Here is a 27,969-nt window from a genome sequence, read left to right on the forward strand (position 1 = left end):
ATGCAACCCGAGGATGCAACGGCGTGCGTCCTTCTTACCGAATTCCGATGTGCACTTTGAAGATAAAAAAAAAAAAAACTTTTCCTCAGCAGACAAGACGAGTAGCGAACAGCAAGATCTCTAGCCTATCCTCCATAGTCCGAAAGTTTCCCTATTCTGTTGGTCAGCTTGTCATTCAGTGCGAGAAAGAAATAGCCTATTCCAAACAGACTCTGGAACAGTTGTGGGAAGACGGATCCCAAATTCATAGAACCAGTACATAACAAAACGCGTTAAAAAGCAAATGAGGCTGATGCAACAGATCAGGGCCCGGTGTCCTGATAGCGATGGAACTAAGGCTTACAGGTGTTTTTAACGATGCACATTTCTTACAACGGCCGAAGACGTGACATATGTTTCCCAAAACGCCGCTCAGATAAGCGCTTCGTTGGAGCATGTGCCAATACTGATGGGATCAAATATTTTCTTAAAATGGGGAAATAATTAACAATACTGACGTCGGGATCGCTCCTCGAGAAGATTCACCACTGAAAATATTGAGGCGGCTTATTCTTCTAATGCAGTGGTTCCCAAACGTTTTATAGTCCTGTGCCCCTTCAAACATTCAACCTCCAGCTGCTCTCTAGCACCAGGGGTCAGCGCACTCTCATGTTGATATATTTATTAAACATAAGAATGAGTGTGAGTTTTTGTCACAAACCGGCTCATGGGGAAGTGACAAAGAGCTCTTATAGGACCAGGTCACAAATAATAATCAATAATTTTGCTCTTTGTAGCCATCTTACATATAAAACCCTTATTTGTTCATCAAAAATTGTGAATAACTCACCACAGGTTAATGAGAAGGGTGTGCAATGTTGGGTTGTATTGGAGAGAATCTCAGTCTTAAATAATTTTCCACACACAGTCTGTGCCTGTATTTAGCTTTCATGCTAGTGAGGGTTGAGAATCCACTCTCACATTGGTGTGTGGTTGCAAAGGGCATCAGTGTCTTAACAGTGCAATTTTCCAAGGCAGGATACTCTGAGCGCAGCCCTATCCAGAAATCTGGCAGTGGCTTCTGAAATGTAATTTTCACAGAACCAATTGTTGCAATTTCGATGAGGCACTCTTGTTCAGTAAGTGGACTGGATGCAGGGCAAGAAAGGGATAACGAATTCAGTTGTTTGTATCGTCCGTTTCGGGAAAGTACCTGCGTAATTGCCCACGATCAAATTAGACATTGTCCGTAAGCTTGAGTTCATTTGCACAAAAAAATCATACAATGGAAAGACCTGTGTGTTCTCCTTGTTAATGCAGACAGAGAAGCGCTCCAACTTTTTAATCATAGCCTCAATTTTGTCCCGAACATTGAATATAATGCAGGGTGTCCCTGTAATCCTAGATTCAGATCATTCAGGCAAAACATTACCCAGATAGGCCAGTCGTGTGAGAAACTCGTCATCATGCAACGGTCAGACAAGGGAAAATGATGGTCAGTGAAGAACTTTAAGCTGGTCTCTCAATTCAAAAAATGTGTCAATACTTTGCCCCTTGATAACCAGCGCACTTCTGTGTGTTGTAAAAGCGTTACATGGTCACTGCTCCTGTCATTGCATAGTGCAGAAAATACACAAGAGTTCAGGGGCCTTGCTTTAACAAAGTTAACCATTTTCACTGTAGTGTCCAAAACGTATTTCAAGATGTCAGGCATTCCCTTGGCAGCAAGAACCTCTCGGTGGGTGCTGCAGTGTACCTAAGTGGCGTCGGGAGCAACTGCTTGCACGCACATTACCACTCCACTATGTCTCCGTGTCATGGCTTTTACACCATCAGTACAGATACCAACACATCTTGACCACCAAAGTCCATTTGATGTCACAAAGCTGTCTAGTACTTTAAAAATATCCTCCCCTGTTGTCCTGGTTTCCAGTGGTTTGCAGAAGAGGATGTCTTCCTTAATTGACCCCCCCCCCCATAAAAGTAATGGAGCTGTGCCAGGCCTGCCACGTCTGACTCACCCAGCTGTAACGCATAGAATTCACTGGCTTGTATGCAAAGCAGTAATTGTTTCAAAACATCTCCTGCCACGTCACTGCTGCGTCATGAAAAAAGAGTTGTTTGATGAAGGCATTGTCTATAGTTTTTTTGTCCTTCTCCCTCAGAATTGTCCCAGCCATATCCGCGGCAGCAGGAAGAATGAATTCCACAATAGTATGGGGCTTGCCTGTCCTAGCCACACGGCAGCTCACCATATAAGACACTTCTAGCCCCTTCTTATTAATGGGGTCTCTTACTTTTATACATGTCTTACTACTCGAAAGTCGTCTGAATTCTCGCTCAAAGAACTCCCGTTTGCTGATTTTTCAAATTGGCATGTTTTGTGTCTAAATGTCTGCGCAAGAGTGAAGGTTTCATTGAGTTGTGAGATTAGTATAATTAGTATAATTAATATAATACTAACGGGAATTCCGTTAGTGGAATTCCCATGCGAGAGTAACGGTTAATGTAATTGTATGTTAATTATTTGACTAGGCGACCTGTATTTGTGTAACGCTCTGGGCGTAGTGGGTGCGAAGTCAGGTGCAGGAAGCAGAGAGTACAGGGTAGTGCTTTTAATTGCACACACAGCGACCATAAGCCACCCCACGAAACACAGGGCACACACAAAACAAATGCCCCAAACACGGGGACTCAAACAGTCCGGAGAAAAGCCCACGAGCGAAAACACGTCAACCGCAAACGTGCACCAATAGCAACAGGAAAGAATCCCGCACAAAGAGCAGGCGGGCCTACTGGCTAACATAGCCCGACTAATCAGCCTACACACAAAACAGGGGAAACCAATAAACAGAAAGGGGAAAAGGGATCAGTGGCAGCTAGTAGGCCGGTAACGACGACCTCCGAGCGCCACCCGAACAGGAAGGGGAGCCACCTTCGGTAGGAGTCGTGACAATTTGACATTGTGTTGTTATTTTGCTGAACACTAGATGGTTTAATAAAATGTTTGGCAGTGAAACGAGCCTACTCAGGCGAGGGGGAAAAAAAATTCTCCCCAAATGTATAGCCCCCGTTTGAAAATGTGAACAAAAATTCTTATTTTTTTATGTGAATCGCATTCTTCTTTGGCATACCCCCGACGGCATTGCGCATACCCCTGGGGTTGGGAATGCCTGTTCTAATGCTTACCCAATAAAAATGCACAAAATCACAGATTTGGCACATCATTGAGCACAAGTTATTTTTATTTTTTATTTAACTAGGCAAGTCAGTTATGAACATATTCTTATTTACAATGACGGCCAAACCCGGACGATGCTGGGAAAATTGATGGGACTCCCAATCACGGCTGGTAGTGATACGGCCTGGATAGACTAGACATCATGAAATATATAGAGACAAATTACAGACAGCAGCCTAATACAACAAAATACAACTCGATTGAACATGAAATATATTGAAATATGATTGAAATATGCCTATACGTCGCTTTTTTTTGTATAAATTACAAAGACATTGGCAACATTGTATTTGTATTCAACTTTGTTCGGGAAGTTATTGGTGGTCACAGAGAGACGGATAAACCGTGTGATTCTATGTTCTGAGCTGTTCTACAAGTGGTCTGAGGCAGGCGTTAGATTACGCAAATGTTCAAGTGCAACGTTAATAACAATGGTTTTAGGAAACCGCTCTGAGATTGAATGATGCGCCCTATGAAGGTTAGAACAATGAATAAAGTGTGACGCGCTGAAGCCTGTCTACCTTTTTGAATTGTTGAGCAATCATTGGGCATATAAAAGCACGAGTGGCGAAACCGAGTGGCGTAGACCATCACAGCCATGATACAAATGTCAAAACACACGGACTAGAGTATATTATTGCTTTTATACAACGGGTTACCATCGTTGAAAAGCCAGATTCTTTCCTAAACCGTCAATTTTTTCAACAAAACGTGATGCTCAAGGAGTATTTCTATCTGTTTTTTAAAGCCCTTTCGTGGTGAAAAATAAGCCCCCCCTAAACCCACCTGTGGTTGCACCCCTGTCCAGTCATGTGAAATCCATAGATTAGGGCCTAATGTATTTATTTCAATTGACTGATTTCCTTATTTCCTTTTATATGGATCTGTAAGTCAGTTTGAAATTGTTGCGTGTTGTGTTTTTCTATTTTTCAGTATACACTACCGTTCAAAAGTTTGGGGTCACTTAGAAATTCCCTTGTTTTTGAAAGAGCAGCACATTTTTTTGTTGTCTATTAACATCAAATTGATCAGAAATACAGTGTAGACATTGTTAATGTTGTAAATGACAATTGTTGCTGGAAACGGCAGATGTAAAAAAAATAATAATATCTACATAGGCGTAGAGGCCCATTATCAGCAACCATCACTCCTGTGTTCCAATGGCACATTGTGCTAGCTAATACAAGTTCATCGTTTTAAAAGGCTAATTGATCATTATAGAAAACCCTTTTGCATTTATGTTAGCACAGCTGAAAACTGTGCTCATGATTAAAGAAGCAATAACACTGACCTTCTTTAGACTTGTTCAGTATCTGGAGCATCAGTTTCTGGGATCGATTACAGTTCGATTAAAATAAAATGTTAAAAAAAACACAAAAAAACAAGGTTCCCTTTGACCCCCCAGTAGATGTCATAGCTATGCATCTCTGGAATATTGTCAGGCGTTACATGCATTTTAGAACATCACGTTACGTGACGTTAAATGCAGTTCTCAGAAAAAATAAAGGGAACAGTAAAATAACACATCCTAGATCTGAATTAATGAAATATTCTTATTAAATACTTTTTTCTTTACATAGTTGAATGTGCTGACAACAAAATCACATAGAAATGATTAATGGAAATCAAATGTATCAACCCATGGAGGTCTGGATTTGGAGTCACACTCAAAATTAAAGTGGAAAACCACACCACAGGCTGATCCAACTTTGATGTAATGGCCTTAAAACAAGTCAAAATGAGGCTCAGTAGTGTGTGTGGCCTCCACGTGCCTGTATGACCACCCTACAACGCCTGGGCATGCTCCTGATGAGGTGGCGGATGGTCTCCTGAGGGATCTCCTCCCAGACTTGGACTAAAGCATCCGCCAACTCCTGGACAGTCTGTGGTGCAACGTGGTTGGTGGATGGAGCGAGACATGATGTCCCAGATGTGCTCAAATGGATTCAGGTCTGGGGAACGGGCGGGCCAGTCCATAGCATCAATGCCTTCCTATTGCAGGAACTGCTGACACACTCCAGCCACATGAGGTCTAGCATTGTCTGGCATTAGGAGGAACCCAGGGCCAACCGCACCAGCATATGGTCTCACAAGGGGTCTGAGGATCTCATCTCGGTACCTAATGGCAGTCAGGCTACCTCTGGCGAGCACATGGAGGGCTGTGCGGCCCCCCCAAAGAATTGCCACCCCACACCATGACTGACCCACCGCCAAACCGGTCATGCTGGAGGATGTTGCAGGCAGCAGAACGTTCTCCACGGCGTCTCCAGACTCTGTCACGTCTGTCACATGTGCTCAGTGTGAACCTGCTTTCATCTGTGAAGAGCACAGGGCACCAGTGGCGAATTTGCAAATCTTGGTGTTCTCTGGCAAATGAAAAACGTCCTGCACGGTGTTGGGCTGTAAGCACAAACCCCACCTGTGGACGTCGGGCCCTCATACCACCCTCATGGAGTCTGTTTCTGACCATTTGAGCAGACACATGCACATTTGTGGCCTGCTGGAGGTCATTTTGCAGGGCTCTGGCAGTGCTCCTCCTGCTCCTCCTTGCACAAAGGCAGAGGTAGCGGTCCTGCTGCTGGGTTGTTGCCCTCCTACGGCCTCCTCCACGTCTCCTGATGTACTGTCCTGTCTCCTGGTAGCGCCTCCATGCTCTGGACACTACGCTGACAGACACAGCAAACCTTCTTGCCACAGCTCGCATTGATGTTCCATCCTGGATGAGCTGCACTACCTGAGCCACTTGTGTGGGTTGTAGACTCCGTCTCATGCTACCACTAGAGTGAAAGCACCACCAGCACTCAAAAGTGACCAAAACATCAGCCAGGAAGCATAGGAACTGATAAGTGGTCTGTGGTCCCCACCTGCAGAACCATTCCTTTATTGGGGGTGTCTTGCTAATTGCCTATAATTTCCACCTGTTGTCTATTCCATTTGCACAACAGCATGTGAAATTTATTGTCAGTCAGTGTTGCTTCCTAAGTGGACAGTTTGATTTCACAGAAGTGTGATTGACTTGGAGTTACATTGTGTTGTTTAAGTGTTTCCTTTATTTTTTTGAGCTGTGTATATTGAAATGTATTTATTTTTTCGTATGGGTATTGACAGGATTAGAAAGGATGTTCGCTATCAAGGCAGAGGGCACTTAATTTGCATCAGTATGACAAACGCCTTCAGTTGGGTGGAAATAGTTGCATTAAAAGGCTGTAGCATAGCTCTAGTAATGCCACAGGTGGTTCTTCTAAGAGCCAGTCATTTAACTTTGCTGACCTAAACCGAGAGAGTGCTACAGCACGACTCTCATAATCAAAACATGTAGTCAGCCGAGCTCCGAGACCCCTCAGGATTTTGCTTCTTAAAACGTTCTTTGAAAATGTAAGCAAAGGACACGTCTTAGTTTTGAAGTGACTTTGGGTTGAGTATTATGTCATTTCGTACATTTTGAGTGCCTCTGTGTTGTTTAAATTTGGGTACCACACCACTTTGACCAACGTGACAATTAACAGAAGTCATTTTGCAAGTCATTCTGTACCAAAAGAGGCCTCTTGCTTAGGTTGAAATGCAGACATTTGTGTACACCGCACGAGAAAGCGTTACGCTAGCAGCAAGGGTCATGGGGTGATGAAGGGCTGGAGGAAAGAGGGCACATTACCCAGCATTTCTCTGGTGGCCGTCCCATACGGAGTAGAGTGAAAGTTGCCCCTAAACACTGATCTTAGGGAAGTTAGGCATTTTCCCCACTAATGGTTAAGGCTAGAATTGGGCGAGGGTAAGCTGATCCTTGATCTGAACCTAGGGGAAACTTCACCCTGTAGCCTCCCACACACACACACCCGCAGTCGTGTCCCCAGAGACATCTGGTCTTCCTTAAGAGCCCTGTGCCAGTAGAAGTAGTGGCTTCAGTCAGAGGACTCCTTAACACAACATTGGAGCTATAGTCGCTGACATGTACAGTAGGAATTACTCTCTTCAAGTGAGTTTCTGTATTCTCTCGGATGTTACATGTAGCTTTATGTGTAGAAGTGCAACATAATGCTTATACTACAGTATAGTAGTAGTTGTTTTGGAAGAACTTTTAGATATTTATCTATTGCTGTACTGCATTTTGTATTGTAGAAGCGAGGGAGCATGGGAATTTAAAGAACGCTTTATTCTGCATATGAAAGTGAAAGTCATTTAAGGTGATTTGGTTCCATTTGAAGAAGCATTAGTGTAGAGTGTTGAATCTGACTGTTGTAAAGCCTTGCAAGCTCTCAAAACTAAGGTTGCATCCCAAATGGCACCTCATTCCTTATGTAGTGAGCTACTTTTCACCGGAGTCCATAGGGCTCTGCTCAAGGGTAGTGCACTATATTGGGAATACAGGTGTACGGTCTTAATTTGATCACCCTGTTGCAAGAGAACTTTCCCGCAATGCAGAAAATGTCAAACTTGTAGTGTATTTGAGGTTTAAAAAGGCTTCTGAAGTTTGTAATTTTCACTTTGAAATTCCAGACTTGATTTTCGCGGAATATGTATCAACCCCTACAGAAATGTAAATGAATTCTAATCCACATAATTATGTACATTTCCTGTTGCTGCAGGATTATTTTCCTGCTGTAGCAATCTAGCTCAAATGTAGTTCCTAGTGTGCCATTTGTCAAACAAACAAATTCTATTCTATTCTTAAAATTCTACAAAAATCTCTGAAACTGGAAACACTTCTCCCTCACTAGCTTTAAGCACCAGCTGTCAGAGCAGCTCACAGATTACTGCACCTGTACATAGCCCATCTATAATTTAGCCCAAACAACTACCTCACCCCCTACTGTATTTATTTATTTATTTATTTTGCACCCCATTATTTCTCTCTACTTTGCACATTATTCCACTGCAAATCTACCATTCCAGTGTTTTACTTGCTATATTGTATTTATTTATTTATTTATTTTGCACCCCATTATTTCTCTCTACTTTGCACATTATTCCACTGCAAATCTACCATTCCAGTGTTTTACTTGCTATATTGTATTTACTTTGCCACCATGGCCTTTTTTTGCCTTTACCTCCCTTATCTCACCTCATTTGCTCACATTGTATATAGACTTATTTTTCTACTGTATTATTGACTGTATGTTTGTTTTACTCCATGTCTAACTCTGTGTTGTTGTATGTGTCGAACAGCTTTGCTTTATCTTGGCCAGGTCGCAGTTGTAAATGAGAACTTGTTCTCAACTTGCCTACCTGGTTAAATGAAGGTGAAATAAAATAAATAAAAATGATTCTCTGTCCATTAGCTGTGCAGCCACGCCATTTGGTTCTGATTTAAGAGTGAAACCAGACAAGCAGCAACCACATAGTCTTGCAATCCGACTCCCATCTTAGAATTGAGCTGTCTAAAGTCTCCGGAGCTAATAAAGTTAAGTTTTTAGGGAATGTTACAAATGCTGCATGTGAAATAGAATATGAAGCCCAGGGTGTGTCCCAAATGGCACCCTATTCCCTGTCGGCCCTGGTCAAAAGTAGTGCACATCAAGGGAATAGTGTTCCATTTGTGACACATGACCAGTCATCAAATAACACACGTGGTATTAGGATCATCTGCAAGGTCTTTCATCGTAATGAAAAGCTAGTGGCTAACTGCTAACATAACAGTACACCAGGGAAAGAGAGTTAGTTCACCAACTGACTATGTTGTTACAAGGAAGCCCTACTATTAGCTATAGAGCCGGAGAAGTATGTACCATAGAGGGGCTCAGCACTTTATTTCCTGGAGCCTATAGGATCTTTATTATACTACCGCAAACGTCTGGTCTTTAACTCAGTGGAAATACACTGAAGATATAGTGTTTGTGCTGTATGTCTGACTGCGTACAACTCATGTGGCCCCACAGTACAAAAAGCATGCGTCCAAATGGCACCCTATTCACTATATAGTGCACAACTTTGAATAGTGGCCCATAAGACTGATGTCGTGTTCCTGTACATGGTTAACAGCCATCAGATCATCATTAACTATTTGGTAACCCTCTCTCCTTCCGCTCTACTTCCCAGGCGTGCTGTACCTGCAGTACGGAGAGGAGACCAAGCAGATCCGGATGCCCAATGAGATCACCAGCGGCGACACCATCAGGGCTCTGTTTGTGAGTGCCTTCCCCCAGCAGCTCACCATGAAGATGCTGGAGTCTCCCAGTGTGGCCGTCTATGTCAAAGATGACATGAGGAACATGTACTACGAGCTTACTGACGTCAGGTGTGTGTGTGTGTGTGTGTGTGTGTGTGTGTGTGTGTGTGTGATGTCTCTACTTTCCCACACTGGGTTAGCTAGAGCAGGTCATTTGGGGTTTTCTTCCATATGTCTCAGTCTCACCCCTGTAAGGTCCTCAGGGTTACCCAGCAGCCTTCCTCTCTCCCCTCCTTAGGCTCTTCCTGTCTAATGAGCTCAACTTACGCAACACAGGAAGTGACCCTCTCTACTTCCCAGTCAACCTAATAGCCGTGTGGATGAAAGACCTCGGGATGTGGAGCTGTACTGTAGTGGACGCTTTACTTCCACCTACACCTAAACAAACCCAAACAACACGGTCCCAAATGACACCCTAATCCTTATCTAGTGCACTACTTTGGGTTTGCCTATGGGCCCGGGTCAAACGTAGTGCACTACGTAGACATTAGGGTGCCATTTTGGGTCGTGAGCACAGTTTTAGAGCCTCTACTTTCTCAAATGTTGTCCCACGTGATGGAAAGTGGAAAGTTCTTTTGGAAAGTTATTTTGTGTCCTTCCTGCTCAGTTAGCTGGACAAAAGGATTGGACAGGAACCCATAATCAGTCTTGTTTCTTCCAGAGCCACAGATTTAAAGTGAGTGAGAGAGCTGTATCAAAGGTGGCCACAGTCTGGCTGTCTTCTATGTGCAGAAACATGTGCTTGTGCAAAGAGACACTTAATATGCGTCCCAAATGGCACCATATTCCCTATTTGGTGCACTACTTTTGACCAGGGCACAAAGGAACTCTGGTAAAAAAAGTAATACACTATGTAGGGAATAGGATGCCATTTGGGACACATGTTAAGTGTCTCTTTGCAGAGGCACATGTAGCATTAGCGTTAGCCTGCCTTTCTTTTAACACAGAGAGAAAAACAGTGAGATTCTATAAGACAACACTGACCAGGGTTTCATGCCCTCAGTCATCCCCACACACAGTCACGTCACCAATCACCCACTTCCTGGTATTGTGGGTGTGTTTATGGGAGACAACATTTCATAAAGTCCAACCATATAGACAGGGCATTTGGAAAGTAGACCCCTTGACTTTTTCCACATTTTTTTACGTTACAGCCTTATTCTAAAATGGATTCAATTACTTTTTCATCTACACACAATTTCCGAATGCACTATATATGGATTGCCCAGGATTTTTTTATATTTTTTATTATTTGACCTTTATTTAACTAGGCAAGTCAGTTAAGAACAAATTCTTATTTTCAATGACGGCCTAACAGTGGGTTGACTGCCTTGTTCAGGGGCAGAACGACAGATTTGTACCTTGTCAGCTCGGGGATTTGAACTTGCAACCTTCCGGTTACTAGTCCAACACTCTAACCACTAGGCCACCCTGGCATACAGAAGCTGTTTAGTGACTATATTGTATATTTGAATTTCTGTAGGGTACAAGTTTTCGGCACACTGGGCTCAAATGGAAAAACAAGTGTTCTCTATCTGTAATGTTCTTGCGGTGGTGGGATGTTTACTTTATGACTAGCCGTCATCTTTTTTTATCAGGGCTGTAAAAGTTGTCACATGTTTGTTCCTCGCAGACTGGTACGGTAGAGCGCAGGAGTACTAGCTGACTCAGAACACATCTAGGCAGAGAGAGCTTTACATAGGAGCTTTATTTGAGGAAAACTATTTACCGTAACACTACTAGACAAGTTTTGGACTAATTGGACACTTTTGACACAGCACCGTGATGTCTCAGCCAGTGTACGGTCAGTACACCAGACCACGGACTGTGTATGACATAGCCTTGTCAGAGTACACACCAATGTCTCGGTATAGGAGTCTCGCAGCTAGAGGAGACAGACCGCTGTCCGATAGTGATATAATCTGGGCACCTCGTCAAACTTCGGCTGTTTCTCTCTCCAGGAATATCACAGATCACTCCTGCCTGAAGGTGTACCACAAGGACCCGGCACAAGCCTTCAGTCACGGCCCAAGACCCACCAACGGCGATGCCAGGGTGAGTACTTTACTTTCGGTTTTGTACACCAGCTTCAAACGGCTGAAAATACAATGTTTTTGTTTGTGGAAAATACATTTCACAGTGGTGTAGATGATACAATGATTCTCTACACTATACTTGCTTGTTTTGTCACATAAACTGAAATTAGGCCAACTATTAGAATTTTCGCAACCAGGAAATGGCGGAGCGATTTCTGCATAGTGCCTCTTTAATTCCTGTCTGAGTAAAGGAATATAGAGGGTCTACTTCTAAGTCCATCCCTACTGTGGTGCTTTTGTAAAAAATAAAAGTACAGTATTTACGACGGGTATTATTATGTGCAACAGGCCAGTCATTCCCACGGAAACAGCTCCAGTACGGAATAGGCCATTCTAGTCAGTCTATCGTATAAATAACACCGTCTATGGGGTTCCCACCTCTTCCTCCCCTCTCCCCCTATCCTCCTCTACCCTCTTGTTTCCTACTTATCATCCCTCCCTCTCAGCTTCTAGGTAGAGGAATGACCCCCCCCAACCTCCCCGTCTTCCTTAATCTGTTTATGGGGGTCTTCTGTTCTCCGTGCCTAATTTTGGGGGGGGATCAGGGAGCCTTGTGTGTGCTTTCACGCAGTTCTCCTGAAATAATTGAACTACATTCATGGGGCTTTTCCTTGTCCATTCTTCTCCAAATCTCCTGCTATTCTCCCACAAGGCTGTTGCCTGCTCTCCTCGTGTTGGTTTCCTGCTGATGTAACGGCAGGAAACCAACACGCAAAGACCTCATTCCTCGTGTGTTCTAACCCCAAATCCTTTCTGATCAACTGACCCCGATCCTACCTAGTCCCCTTGGATGATTTATCTATCTAGCCAAGAGGAATCTCCATGTGTACTTTTGCCCAGAGCCCTATTGGGTCCTGGTTAAAAGGTGGGCACCACATAGGGAATAGAGTGCCATTTGGGATGCAAAACAGGAGTATTATTGCAGTTAATTACAATCACAACGACCCTTTCAATGAGCCCAGCATCATGTATTGTGTCTTTGTAGAGAGACGGCTGCTTTGCTTTATGGGAAGTGGAGTGTGCTGTCAGATTCTGTGGTGTTTTGCTTTAGTAGTAGAGTAAAGTACCATTGAGTCTTAAGTCTAGGGACTACTTTTGATTTATTCTCTCTATTGTTTATGAAACTGTGCTTCAGTCTGCCTCTATTTCCTACTGTATAAGCATACACTGTGTAGTATAGTATTTTACTGAAATGAATCGAACGCGTAGGATATCAAGGAGAAACCACCATTTCTAAAGCAGCTACTGCATGCACGGCAGAACATTTAAGACAGAACCATGGATTGCTCTACTGTTGATTTTGTTCAACAGGATGTAGACATATGTTATGAGCAGTGTTATAAAAAGTGAACACACTCACCCACCCACACACACACACACACACACACACACACACACACACACACACTGCATGAATACGCAACCCAGTTCTCATGAGCTGTTTTATCAGTTCTGTCATTGTTTAACCCTCAGGAGCAATTCACACACTCATTATGTCTCTCTAGACTACTGGACTACTCCAGGAGATCTATGGGCATTGTCTTACAGACACACACACACACACTCACGCACAGGTTGCACACACACATGCGCACACTCACGCACAGGTTGTACACAAACCCGCACAGGTTTGAGTTCATTGGTTCTGGCCGAGGCACCGGTGTGCGATTGAGTTGAAGTCGCCTGTCTCTTTAAAAGGCGGTGACCGCTTTGATGATGATTGACTCCCACATTGTCCCTTTACCAGACCATATGAGTTAGGCTATGGACTTTGATCTCATCCAGTGATGGGCAAAAATGACCAAGTACAATGATAAAATACACATGCAAAATGCCATAAAGATCAATGTATCAAAATAAACCACAAAATACTTGTATTTGAAATACATATGTTAGTTACTTCCAAGAGTTAGATCATTTGAATTACCCGAACAGCAACAACATTCTCAGTAATGGTTACAAAAAAAGACTTCTGATACAGGGGAAGAGCAGGGCCACAAAATGTCTACAACCTACAGTATTTTGAGAATACAAAATACATTGGCGTGTAGTTCAGCCCCAGTGTAATTGAAAGAAGAAAATACGCAGTCATTCAAATACCTATTTCAAGTACAGTACATGTAACAGAAATATGACACTTGCAATAAGTTGTTCTGGGATTCAAACAACAAAGCGGTTAGATTCTTCAACAATCAATGGCTTTATTTAATTAAAATGTTGTCATCCATATATTTATAATGTATATATTCATATTCCTTTAACTTAGATTTGTGTGTATTAGGTAGATGTTGTGGAATTGTTCGATTACATGTTAGATATTGCTGCACTCTGGGAACTAGAAGCACAAGCATTTCGCTACACTTGCAATAGCATCTGCTAATAATGTGTATGTGACCAATAAAATTTGATTTTGATTTAAAAGTCCCAAAATGGATGTACCAATCCCAGATCACTTGCTCATGAAGTGATACAGCTATAATGTGTATATAGGGCATTTGGAAAGTAATCAGAACCCTTGACTTTTTCCAAAATTTGTTACATTACAGCCTTATTCTAAATTATATTAAATACATGTTTTTCCTCATCAATCTACGCAGACATAATAACAAAGCAAAAACTGTTTTTTTTGTTGCATTTTTTCCCAAATGTATTAAAAATAAAAAAACATACCTTATTTACATAAGTATTCAGACCCTTTGCTATAAGACTCAAAATTGAGCTCAGCTGCATCCTGTTTACATTGATCATCCTTGAGATGTTTCTACAACTTGATTGGAGTCCACCTGTGGTAAATTCAATTGATTGGGCATGATTTGGAAAGACACACACCTGTCTATATAAGGTCCCACAGTTGACAATGCATGTCAGAGCAAAAACTAAGTCATGAGGTCGAAGGAGTTGTCCGTAGAGCTCTGAGACTGGATTGTGTCAAGGCACATATCTAGGGAAGGGTACCAAAACATTTCTGGAGCATTGAAGGTCCCCAAGAACACAGTGGCCACCATCATTCTTAAATGGAAGAAGTTTGGAACCATCAAGAATTTTCCTAGAGCTGGCCAAACTGAGCATCCAGGGAGAAGGGCCTTGGTCAGGGAGTTGATGATCAAGAACCTGATGGTCACTCTGACAAAGCTCCAGAGGTCCCCTGTGGAGATGGGAGAACCTTCCAGAAGGACAACCATCTCTGCAGCACTCCACCCATCTGGCCTTTATGGTAGAATGACCAGACAGAAGCCACTCCTCAGTAAAAGGCACATGACAGCCCACTTGGAGTTTGCCAAAAGCCCCCTAAAGGACTCTCAGGCCATGAGAAACAAGATTCTCTGGTCTGATGAAACCAAGATTGGCCTGAATGCAAAGCGTCACATCTGGAGGAAACCTGGCACCATCCCTATGGTGAATCACGGTTGTGGCAGCATCATGCTGTGGGAGTGTTTTTCAGCGACAGGAACTGGGAGACTAGTCAAGATCGAGGGATAGATGAACAGAGCAAAGTTCAGAGAGATCCTTGATGAAACCTGCTTCAGAGTGCTCAGGACCTCAGACTGGGGTGAAGGTTCACCTTCCAACAGGACAACGACCCTAAGCACACAGCCAAGACAACCTAGAAGTGGTTTTGGGACAAGTCTCTGAATGCCCTTGAGTGTCCCAGCCAGAGCCCGGACTTGAACCCGATCGAACATCTCTGGAGAGACCTGAAAATAGCTGCAGCGACGCTCCCCATGCAACCTGACCAGAGCTTGAAAGAATCTGCAGAGAAGAATGGGAGTGTCATACCCAAGAAGACTGTAATCGCTGACAAAGGCACTTCAACAAAGTACTGAGTAAAGTGTCTGAATACTTATGTAAATGTGTTAATTATGTTTTGAAAATGTTATACATTTGCATATTTCTAACAACCTGTTTTTGCTTTGTCATTATGGGGTATTGTTTGTAGGTTGATGAGGGGTGGGTGGCGGACAATTTAATACATTTTAGAATAAGGCTGTGATGTAACAGAAAGTCGAGGGGTCTGAATACTTTCCGAATGCACTGTAGTGTTCTGATAAATAAAGTGGATATTTGTAGTGGCTGGTGTGCAAATACTTTCTGCTGGAATTTGACAAATTAATCAAATTCATTCAACATTGATCCATGCCAATTTTGTACCATTACTGTATATACAGTATAATGACTGTACGCCTGTATGAATGAACTGTTGTTTCTATGCCATTGAGCCATTAGCCCTTTTTAAATGCAGACTGTGCAAAGTCATGCATATTAATACTGAAGCACTCGCACTCTCTCTCACACACACACACACACACACACACACACACACACAGGCAAGGTAAACAGTGGCTTTATTCCTGACAGATGTGAGGCTGAGAGTGCAGATGTTTTTCCAGAACATTTGCGAGACAAAAAAAAAAGAGCCTTTTCTTATGCATCCTTGTGTTAGCAGCTTCTTTTCGCTGTGAAACCAACACCTGGCATACTAGGAAAAGGGCAAATACAGAACAATAACCAAATGAGTGGTGCACCTGTTCGAACAAAGTGTTTTGATTGGAGTGGAAGGACACTGCTGTACGCCTCAGTAGGGCTAAGCAGTGTCCTGTCTTCTCTAAAGAAATGATCAGATACACACACTGCATTGATTATGCCTCTCCAAAGTAAAGTCGGTGAGAAATCATTTCTGCTATTTGTCTCCGTTTTTTTTTCCTCTAAGAGATTGCTTCCCAATGTTTTGGGGGTTAAATATAGGGTTTTGAGTCTCATTGCAACACACAAGCTGCCATGAGATCGAGTTGGAGATACTGACTAGACGCTAGATAAGTTAACTTTGTTTTTGTTTTTACTCTGCCTGCTAACACACTGGATGATTCGGAATCCATTGAAGAGCTGGAACGATTCATTGACTCAAAGAAACATGTTGCTGGTTTCAGAGGATTAAAGCACTGTTAAGGACAACCAACCCAATCAACAAAACAAACCAAATCCAAGTTGGCCAATAGGTATCAACGATGAAACCAAACCATCCCCAATCAAGAGGGCGCGTGTGGAGAGAGGTTTACTGATATGGATGTTGACTTGTTTAAATCCATCAATGAACGGCTTGCCAAACTTGATATCTTGGATATACTACGAGAGGACATCAATGCATTATGTGCCAGTCTAGAATTCAGCCAATGTCAGATTGATGATCTAAGGAAAGAGAACAATGAGATGAAAGGTACTGTAGACTCTATTCATGGCAAGGTGGAGGTGGTGCAAAGGGAGAACAAACAACGTAAAGAAACCTTGCTTGATGCACAGTGTCGATCAATGCGGAACAATCTAATGTTTTCAGGGATACCGGAGAATGACAACAGCAGAGGCTGTGAGGACACAGTCCGAGACTTTATGTCAACTCAACTGGAACTGCCCACTGATGTTGTGCATAATGTCACTTCCTCCAGAGTCCATAGAATGGCTAAGGCCTCTGGGAAATAGGCCACTGGCTATTATTGCATATTTTGACACATTTAAGCAAAAAGGAAATGACGAAGAACATGGGGCAGAGGACTCAGAAACACTGATTTTGGAATGAATGATCACTTCCCCAGCGAGACCAATGAAAGGAGAAAAAAATGTATCCCATCATGAAGGAAAAGCGTTGCCTGAATCAACGAGTCTCCGTGGTGATGGATAAACTTTACATCAACGGGCAATTGTATCGGGACTCTAGAGTCACTCCCTGGCTATTTTAATTGAATGTTCAAATCTAAGTTTGTGTGTTCTAGTGTATCATGACAACTTCAACTATTAACAGATATATGCTATATTGATCTCCACTTGATGAGGAAAGGGCTGCATAATGTATGTTAATGTATGTAGCCTTCCTAACAAAATACATGAGGTTTTTAACTTGGTCAACATAAGTAATATTCATATTTTGGCTTTGACCGAAACACATTGATGCATCTGTAAATGATGGGCAAATGAACATCCAATGGATATTGTCTACTTAGAAGGGACAGGAATAGGGATGGCGGGGGTGTAGCACTGTATATTCAGAATCATATACCTTTTTAAGAGGAGGGATGGCCTTAATGTATGTCAAATAGAGGCACTATGGGCTCAAGTAGATCTACCTCGCCAGGCACCCATATTGGTAGGATGTGTGTATAGATCTCCTAGCTCTAAGGTGTCCTATCTAAATGACAGGACTGGGTTTGACCAGGCCACAGACGCAACATATATTTATCTTTATTTGAATATAAATTGGAAGGATCATAATCATTCAAATAGAAGTAAATTGATGATACGCCGAGAACTGTGGTTTGAAACAAATGGTTAATGATACTACGAGATCATCAACTAATTTGGGTCACCGATCTTCTGCAATGCTTAAAAGCCAGATCAATGCCAGTGGGCTGGACAGACCATAATATTGTGACCATAACCACGAAGGTTCCAAAGAATCCCCCAAGGATTGTGTTCAAGATACATTTTTACCTTTTATTTAACTAAGAACTAATTCTTATTTTCAATGACGGCCTAGGAACAGTGGGCCTTTCGGTTACTGGTCCAATGCTCTAACCACTAGGCTACGCTGCCGCCCCGATTTAATCATGAGCTATTTCTAAATGATTTGGCTGCTGTACAATGGGAGCTGATTTATCTAGACGATGATTTAAATCACGCTACAGAATGTTTTATTGATTTGCTCACTGAGGTAAGGGACCATCATGACCCAGTAAGAAAGAGTACAGTTGGGGCTCGTCCGTCTCCATGGATTGATGTTGAACTGGGTGAGGCTTTTTCTCAAAGAAATATGGCAAAAGTCTTAGCAGCCAAATCTGAACTAGAAATTGATTAACCGAATTATAGAACATTACGTAATTATGCAGTTCAATTGAATTGTAAGACAACGTTATTTTACAACAACACTTTTATTGATTGTAAAAATGATTGTAAAAAGTTATGGAATACAGTTAAGGGCTTACTTGGTTAAGGGCTTATCTATCTCATAGATAAGACATAATACACTAACATATTGACCCGATGAACACTCAGTCTAAAAATATATATATATATATATATATATACAGTGCCTTGCGAAAGTATTCGGCCCCCTTGAACTTTGCGACCTTTTGCCACATTTCAGGCTTCAAACATAAAGATATAAAACTGTTTTTTTTTGTGAAGAATCAACAACAAGTGGGACACAATCATGAACTGGAACGACATTTATTGGATATTTCAAACTTTTTTAACAAATCCAAAACTGAAAAATTGGACGTGCAAAATTATTCAGCCTCCTTAAGTTAATACTTTGTAGCGCCACCTTTTGCTGCGATTATCAGTTTTGCACATCGAGAGACTGAATTTTTTTCCCATTCCTCCTTGCAAAACAGCTCGAGCTCAGTGAGGTTGGATGGAGAGCATTTGTGAACAGCAGTTTTCAGTTCTTTCCACAGATTCTCGATTGGATTCAGGTCTGGACTTTGACTTGGCCATTCTAACACCTGGATATGTTTATTTTTGAACCATTCCATTGTAGATTTTGCTTTATGTTTTGGATCATTGTCTTGTTAGAAGACAAATCTCCGTCCCAGTCTCAGGTCTTTTGCAGACTCCATCAGGTTTTCTTCCAGAATGGTCCTGTATTTGGCTCCATCCATCTTCCCATCTATTTTAACCATATTCCCTGTCCCTGCTGAAGAAAAGCAGGCCCAAACCATGATGCTGCCACCACCATGTTTGACAGTGGGGTGGTGTTCAGCTGTGTTGCTTTTATGCCAAACATAACGTTTTGCATTGTTGCCAAAAAGTTCAATTTTGGTTTCATCTGACCAGAGCACCTTCTTCCACATGTTTGGTGTGTCTCCCAGGTGGCTTGTGGCAAACTTTAAATGACACTTTTCATGGATATCTTTAAGAAATGGCTTTCTTCTTGCCACTCTTCCATAAAGGCCAGATTTGTGCAATATACGACTGATTGTTGTCCTATGGACAGAGTCTCCCACCTCAGCTGTAGATCTCTGCAGTTCATCCAGAGTGATCATGGGCCTCTTGGCTGCATCTCTGATCAGTCTTCTCCTTGTATGAGCTGAAAGTTTAGAGGGATGGCCAGGTCTTGGTAGATTTGCAGTGGTCTGATACTCCTTCCATTTCAATATTATTGCTTGCACAGTGCTCCTTGGGATGTTTAAATCTTGGGAAATCTTTTTGTATCCAAATCCGGCTTCAAACTTCTTCACAACAGTATCTCGGACCTGCCTGGTATGTTCCTTGTTCTTCATGATGCTCTCTGCGCTTTTAACGGACCTCTGAGACTATCACAGTGCAGGTGCATTTATACGGAGACTTGATTACACACAGGTGGATTGTATTTATCATCATTAGTCATTTAGGTCAACATTGGATCATTCAGAGATCCTCACTGAACTTCTGGAGAGAGTTTGCTACACTGAAAGTAAAGGGGCTGAATAATTTTGCACGCCCAATTTTTCAGTTTTTGATTTGTTAAAAAAGTTTGAAATATCCAATAAATGTCGTTCCACTTCATGATTGTGTCCCACTTGTTGTTGATTCTTCACAAAAAAATACAGTTTTATGTCTTTATGTTTGAAGCCTGAAATGTGGCAAAAGGTCGCAAAGTTCAAGGGGGCCGAATACTTTCGCAAGGCACTATATATATATATATATATATATATATATATATATATAGATAGATAGATAGATAGATAGAGATATATATATATATATATATATAGATAGATTCTTCATCTACCATAATCCAGCACAACTTTCCTATGTATTATACTTAAATGGTTTGAAAGTATTGTTTAAATATATATATATATATGAAAGGTTTCTACTTTGTTCAGTTAAATTATTCCATTTCTTTATTGCTCTAAATCGAAATGTTCTTTTGCCTATTTCTCTTTTCTGTCTGGACAACACAGATGGTGGACAATCTATTCCTAGTATTTACTGCATGTCTGTCTCTTACCAACGGAATACCATTGTGAATAGAGTTTGGCTGTTTTAAATGGTGTAAATTATAAGATTAGCATATTGTTTTCAATTCAGTTGATTGATGACCAACCAAGAGCATTTGCGCATGACTACAACAGAAGAACCATATCTCCACCTTAAAACAATCCTTGCCGCTTTGTTCTGTGCAATCTGCAGCCTCCTAATTTCACTTGCTGCTGCTTTCCCCAGACCACAGAACAGTAATTCACCTGACTCTCAATTAATTAATGTGTTATTTGCTCAAGAATCTTTTCTGGTAAATATTTAGCTATCCTTCTGATCATGCATGCAGTTATATATATATATATATAATTATATACATAATTGTAGTAGAGAATTAATTATTTCAGCTTTTATTTCTTTTATCACATTCCCAGCGGGTCAGAAGTTTGCATACACCTAATTAGTATTTGGTAGCATTGCCTTTAAATTGTTTAACTTGGGTCAAATGTTTTGGGTAGCCTTCCACAAGCTTCCCACAATAAATTGGGTGAATTTTGGCCCATTCCTCCTGACAGAGCTGGTGTAACTGAGTCAGGTTTGTAGGCCTCTGCACACGCCTTTTCAGTTCTGCCCACAAATTTTCTATAGGATTGAGGTCTGTGCTTTGTGATGGCCACTCCAATACCTTGACTTTGTTGTCCTTAAGCCATTTTTCCACAACTTTGGAAGTATGCTTGGGGTCATTGGCCATTTGCAACCAAGCTTTAACTTCATGACTGATGTCTTGAGATGTTGCTTCAATATATCCACATACATTTTCCTCATTCATAATTCCATCTATTTTGTGAAGTGCACCGGTCCCTCCTGCAGCAAAGCACCCCCACATGATGCTGCCACCCCCGTGCTTCACTGACCAACAGTTACATTTTTGTTTCATCAGACCAGAGGACATTTCTCCAAAAAGTACGATCTTTGTGGATATAGATACTTTTGTACCTGTTTCCTCCAACATCTTCACAAGGTCCTTTGCTGTTGTTCTGGGATTGATTTGCACTTTTCGCACTAAAGTATGTTCATCTCTAGGAGACAATGCATCTCCTTCCTGAGCAGTATGATGGACCAGTGTGGTCCCATGGTGTTTATACTTGCGTGCTATTGTTTGTACAGATGAACGTGGTACCTTGAAATTGCTCCCAAGGATGAACCAGTCTTGTGGAGGTCTACAATGTTTTTGGCAGATTTTTTGTGGGGGGGATTTTCCCATGATGTCAAGCAAAGAGGTACTGAGTTTTAAGGTAGGCTTTGAAATACATCCACAGGTACATCTCCAATTGACTCAAATTATGTCAATTATCCTATCAGAAGCTTCTAAAGCCATGACATCATTTTCTGCTATTTAAAGGCACTGTCAACTTAGTGTATGTAAACGTCTGACCCACTGGAATTGTGATACAGTGAGTTCTAAATTAAATAATCTGTCTGCGCAAAGTAATCTGCACAAAGTAGACATCCTAACCGACTTGCCAAAACTATAGTTTGTTAACAAGAAATTTGTGGAGTTGTTGAAAAATGAGTATTAATGACTCCAACGTAAGTGTATGTAAACTTTCGACTTCAACTGTATATTTTTTACAAAAAGTAATAATCAAGGAAATATACACTGTGTGTGTGTGTGTGTGTGTGTGTGTGTGTGTGTGTGTGTATATTAGTGTATACTGTGTATATTTCAATTATTATTATTACCTTTTGTAATAATAATTGGGCTCCCAACGGGCCTGGGCCCAGGGGCTTCAGCCCTGGTAAGCCCCTGCATTAACCTGGCCCTGAATGTAAAGAGTTAAATTAACACTCAGTGGTGTAAAATAACCCCAGTGTTGGTGTTAATAACCAAAGTTGAACCAAAAACACACCCATGATTATCATATTTCCCAGCATGCTCTATTGCAGGTAGATTTTTTTTAAATAGTATTTTTTCAATATCTATGTTTTTGCATGTTCATTCATTGATTACATAATCTTATGTTTCTCAAATATAAATAATAGACATTTTTCTAAACTATTGCTGTTACTTGGACTTATTGCACTCGTTACTGAAATGGTTGTTCCACTTTAGATGTTTAAGGTAGTCTCATATCTTCGTTTTCTCAACCCTGGCAGTCATTCTGAAAGCAGATCGTGTGTGACAGAGAAAAGTCCAAACTCTGGCTGGATTCCTGTAGGGGTTACACATTCAGGCCATTGTATTAGGGTAAAACTAGGCCCTCAAAAGCAGGCCTTGTGGGGAAAAAAAACGATCTAAATCTCGAAGGGGGACTCTAAAGATTGTCAATGTAATATATACTGTATAAAATACCATGTTTTTGTGTTTCAGAAACGATTAAGTGTTTACTGAATGGTTCTTTCTAAAGGTGAACAGCAGTGGGGTGGGTGTGACAGCTGATGTGTGTAAGAGAGGTGAACAAAGACTCCGACTGGGCTGGATCCACAGCCAACAAAGACCAAACTCATTGGTTAATTAGTGAAAACACACTTTCTATAAATATGTTAAAGGAAATTCTGGCCGGGAATATTCTAATCAGAGGCCGTGGAACAACACGTAATAGAGAAAAATGGAAAGCACAAAGCTTCCGAGTTCAAAAACTCACTTTCGAAGTCGACTATTTTCACACGTCTCTTATGGAAATGCTCGATGTTAAAACTGTTTTGGTTTGATAGGATTATTACAAGGTGGACAAAGTACTACATATTATTCCTAAACAAAGGAAAAGCGCCAGGTAGTTGTATGAAGTCGAGCACAGCTGTTCTATGCTGTTTTGTGATGGCTTGTCAATCACAAACAGATGTTATACCTGACACTATGCACTCCTTCCGTCCTCTCGAAAGACCACATTGCATTTTCAATAGCGTGACCTTATAAGGCAGGAGGTCCAGGTTTGTCCGTAGACCTATAAAACATTGCCTTTTTTTTAAAATAAATAAACCAACACATCTGAAGATGTGAGGAGAACTAGCGGCGAAATGGGGGAACATTTGGTTTGAGTTTGGCTCATGTGGACTTTTGGCTCCGAGACCTTTCTCTTTCCACTGCCTCCGTAAGGATCTCATTAGAAGGACAGTATGTCTAGGAGGGTCTCATAAAGTCAGCTCAATCCAGTTTCATATGAGTACTACATGAGGCTATTAGAGTTCCTGCACTAGGCTAGATACACACCCACATGAATCAGGAGTGCTGATGGAGAAGTAGTGAGACTTGTTGTATTTGTATTGGTCTCCACTGCAGTCCTTGGATGAGGTAATAGGGATTTTCATTGTTATGATGACAGTTTATGGACAATATCCCTTTCTCTCTCTCTCTCTCACTCACTCACTCACTCACTCACTCACTCATTCATACAATGACTACCACCTTGGCAGGAGCACATTTGAACTGTCTTGACACTTTATGGCCATAGGGAATCAAACAGTCACCGTATGAAATAATTTAAATAGTGGGATTCATGATGAATTAAAGACGACAGGGGGACGAAAGTGGATTATTCAATTACGAACAACAAAACACGGTGAGTGAGATAACAATAGTAGCCAAGTCGAAGAAAGCACTGTATACAAAACGGCTCCAATAGCCACCATTTCGGCCATGTGTACAAAACATCACTTCTGGGAGCATAATATTGGGATTGCTGGTATAGACACACTAAACAGGTAGTTGTGAACACTTTGATGCTTGTCTACAAATAGCAGGGTCGCAACAGATGCGATATTTACATTGAGGTTTAGACCATACGTTTGCTTCCACCGAAGCAGGTGGCTTGCCACAAAAACCACTGAACCACAGTAGAAGTAGTGCATTGGGAAGAAATGAACTCACTCTCACAACCTGGCAGTGAGTTAACCATGCATTCCTGTGTGTAAAGATCTCTGCATACTCTCTGCCCTTCACGTTTGACTTTTAACTCCCGAAATCTGCTCCAGTCATGCCTCTCCTTTAACCCAGCTGTAGCTGAATGAAGTGATTTCATAGTTTGTCCACAGGTACTCTGGGGTCCTTTGTGTGGTTCAATGCAGTCACAGCTGCCTATTTAAAATGGCTGTGCCAGACGACAGAACCTGTTGCTAATTTACCAGATACTTCTTTCCTGCCTGTGGGCACATAGTTGAAATCATTCTCTCTGTGTTTTCACATGTTGGTTGTTTTAAAAGGCACACTGTTATCAGCAACCAGTGGCAATTGAGCTCACAAGCTAGCGTGAGCCTTAAATAAACCCTCAAGGTAATCACCGAGCTTTAAAGTTAATGTGAATATCCTGCTTATGAGGGGAATTTTATCCAAAAAAACTTGTTTTCATGTCAAATCATATTTTGTAAGCCTGAGGGTATAGGCAATTTGGGGTGTCTGTGAAATGTTAGTCAAATATTGACAGGGGGGAAAGTATCCCTGTGGCCTTAGCAGGATTTAAGATGTTTTCTCACTCTGAGAATGTGCTGATGCGACATTCTTTTTCTCTAGACCATGAAAACCAACTGTCCTGGCTGGCTTAGAGCGTAATGGTCTGCATCCCAAATGCCACCATATCCCTATTTATTCAACTACCTTTACCGGAGCCCTAGTGAACGACATAGGGAATAGGGTGCCATTTGGGATGCAGGCATGGTGTGTTTGGTGACCTCTCTCCAGAGATGCAGGGTTGACAACAGACCAGAGCTATAGACGCTCAGATGGAGGTGCCATGGCCGACTACCTGAGGGCTGTGACACTCGACAACGCTTGGTAAACATGGTCAACTAACGTAAGTGTAATGTAGTAATAACGTGATTTGGTGTTTTTGGTTCCACTCTTCCTCCAGATGCACAGAGAGGTGATGTATGGCAGCAGAGATGGCCAGCACCCCCCAATGCGACAGCTCTCAATGGGCCCCCCTCCACACCACCCCATGCAGGGCTCCCTGTCCCCACCCACGGCCCACTCCCTGCCCCCCTCGCCCTCCCGGATCCCCTTCGGCCCGCGCCCGGGGTCCATGCCCGGCACTGCCACCATGCCACGGGAGCGCATTTCCAACGCCACCCCTCCTGCACGATCCGTGTCCCCCTGCCCCAGCGCCATCCTGGAGAGGCGGGACGTCAAGCCCGACGAGGACCTGAGTGCTATGAGTCCCAGCCTATTGAGGGGTGGAGAGGGGCTGTACGCTGACCCATACTTGCTCCTCAATGAGGGGAGGATGGGCCACGGCCTTGCCCATGGAGGGCACCCTCCTGCTGGGGACATTGTGGACCATGGCAGCCTGGCTGGATACCACCGCGTCTCCATCCGCTCCACAGGCTCCTACAGTGGGCCCAGCCCCACCGAGGCCATGGAACAACCGTCACTCTACCGCCAGAAGTCCAGGAAGTATGGAGACAGCCAGCTGCCTACACTGGGCTCCAAGACCCCACCCCCCTCACCCCACAGGATGGCAGAGGTGAGGATGATTGACATCCACGGGGCGCCACCCCCTCCCAGCGGCATTCCCCAAGAGCGCTCCTCGCCCGTTCGGCAGTCCTTCAGGAAGGAGGAAGTGGTGAAAAGCAGAAACAACATGGCGTCTCCAGTTGTCCCAGACCTCCAGGGTGGTCACGGCCCTATCCCGCCAGCCAACGACCCCCAGACACGGTAAGCCAACCCGGGGGACCTGAGGTGGGGCGGGGGCTCAGTGAAAGGGTATGATACTGCATGGGGGCATTGATGAACTAACATTGCATCCTTGTACCACCCTAACAGTAACCGTGGGCTGCACTGTTTTAATCTTAGCTCAGACTGTCTCATCACCATCACCACCATCTCAGCAGAGACATCCCTGTCTCACAGATACACACACACACACACACACACACACTGCGTGTCTGGTCCGCCCTGTCAATGTCATCACATTTAGCACAGTGGGCTATAACACTGTATTATGGTTATGAATATACGTATTGACTTTTATCTAGATCAATTTGGGCCGTGTGTGTGACCAGCTCTTTTGATATGAATAGCTTATCCCTAGTCCTAAAACCTTGGAGTGAAGAGTTGAAGAGGGCTGGTTTACTCAGTTGACTTAGTTGACTCTGTAAACCAGGCCAGCGCAGTAATGGAATAGCGCTTCAAGCCCCCTATCCAGACTGTATATCTATAACTCTCTGTCTGCATGCCCCGTGTCCATCGTCTGTTAGCCCTGCACTCCGGCAGTCATCCCTGTGGCTATTTCAACCTGGCTCCTTCTGTTTCACTAAAGGACAGAACACACAAGCACAAGAGGGACATACTCCAGCCATACAATTATTTGTGGATTCATTGGAATGCATTAGACCGGATGGCTATGGGGGTGAGGGGGCTATGTGTGTACTGCTTAGGAAAACCAAAGCAAATATTGGCCAGGTTGGATAAGACCCGGGCTTCCTGAAAGCCGAATCAGGGGGAACAGATCACTAGGACCACCTGCATGGCACAAACACCATGGTCTATGTCCCAAATGGCACCCTATTCCCTTTAAAGTGCACAATCCTTTGACCAGGGCCCGCATAGGCAGATAGCCTGGTGGTTAGGAGCGTTGGGCCAGTATCCAATAGGTCACTGGTTTGAATACCCAAGCCGACTAGGTGAAACATCTGTCAATGTTCCCTTGAGCAAGGCACTTAACCCCAAGTCACTCTGGATAAGACTGTCTGCTAAATGACTCAAATGTAACATATATTTGGGACATTCCCATCTTAAATGGGTCTGGGGGAAAAGGAGTAAAGGAATTTCTGTGGAAAGGTACTTAATGTACAACAAACAGGGTAGCTTTGTTCACTTACTTTATACTCCATAACTACGGAGTGGCCTTCAAGCATGAGTTGTACTTACACGCACAAAGACTATTCCGTATAGGCACAGTGCTCTATAATGGCTATATAGGCACAAGAAACTTTTCTCTTTTGGCTTTGCATTTCAGTGTCCCGGGGGAGACATAGCTAAGTGTCTGTTTCTCTACAGTACATTGCCTGGGCGCAATATACAGCACTATCAGGATCACAGTCATTTCTCTTGTCCTCATCTAGCCCCATCCAGCGCTCTCACCTCCCCTCCCCTCCCCTCCCGTGCCATTAGATATGTGATGACATGTGAAAAGACAGTGCTCCTCTATGTCTGAGCCTCACTGGTCAACGAGCAATCACCAAGCATAAGGATCCCTATTCAACCCTGTGCTTGGTTTTCTTCACATTGCCGATCCTGCCAGAGTAATATGAGAATTGATGAGTTTGTCTTCTCTTTCTCGTCCAGGCGCCCGACAACCAGTGACGCAGTCTATTGTTTTATCCACAATGTGCCCACTAAGGTCCAACTCATCTCAACCTCTGGGCTAAATCTACTAGACAGCCCTGTCTTGTATTCAGAAATTCAGACTAGCCCACTCTTGTTTTTCTAGACTATTCCAGGCAGACTCCAGGAGGGCAAAACAGGCATTCTAAAGTGGTTGTATTTATTACACTGTGTAAGCTGGGATATAAAGTTTATTTTTGCCTGAACGGAGCCGTCACTACCT

The 27,969-nt window shown here is 42.8% G+C and overlaps 1 protein-coding gene across 17 annotated transcripts in view; it reads left to right on the top strand.

Annotated features, from left to right (window-relative positions):
• LOC110535604 (sickle tail protein homolog) overlaps nucleotides 1-27,969 on the top strand; it is a 243,719-nt gene that overhangs the window by 193,477 nt on the left and 22,273 nt on the right. For all 17 annotated transcript variants that reach the window (XM_036935332.1, XM_021620705.2, XM_021620700.2 and 14 more), the window contains 3 exons: nucleotides 9,254-9,452; nucleotides 11,345-11,438; nucleotides 25,273-26,075. In XM_036935332.1, coding sequence (XP_036791227.1) covers nucleotides 9,254-9,452; nucleotides 11,345-11,438; nucleotides 25,273-26,075 — 1,096 coding nt within the window. The remainder of the gene's footprint in view (nucleotides 1-9,253; nucleotides 9,453-11,344; nucleotides 11,439-25,272; nucleotides 26,076-27,969) is intronic.

The sequence above is a fragment of the Oncorhynchus mykiss genome, chromosome 11, assembly GCF_013265735.2.
Source record: "Oncorhynchus mykiss isolate Arlee chromosome 11, USDA_OmykA_1.1, whole genome shotgun sequence".
NCBI lineage: Eukaryota > Metazoa > Chordata > Actinopteri > Salmoniformes > Salmonidae > Oncorhynchus > Oncorhynchus mykiss.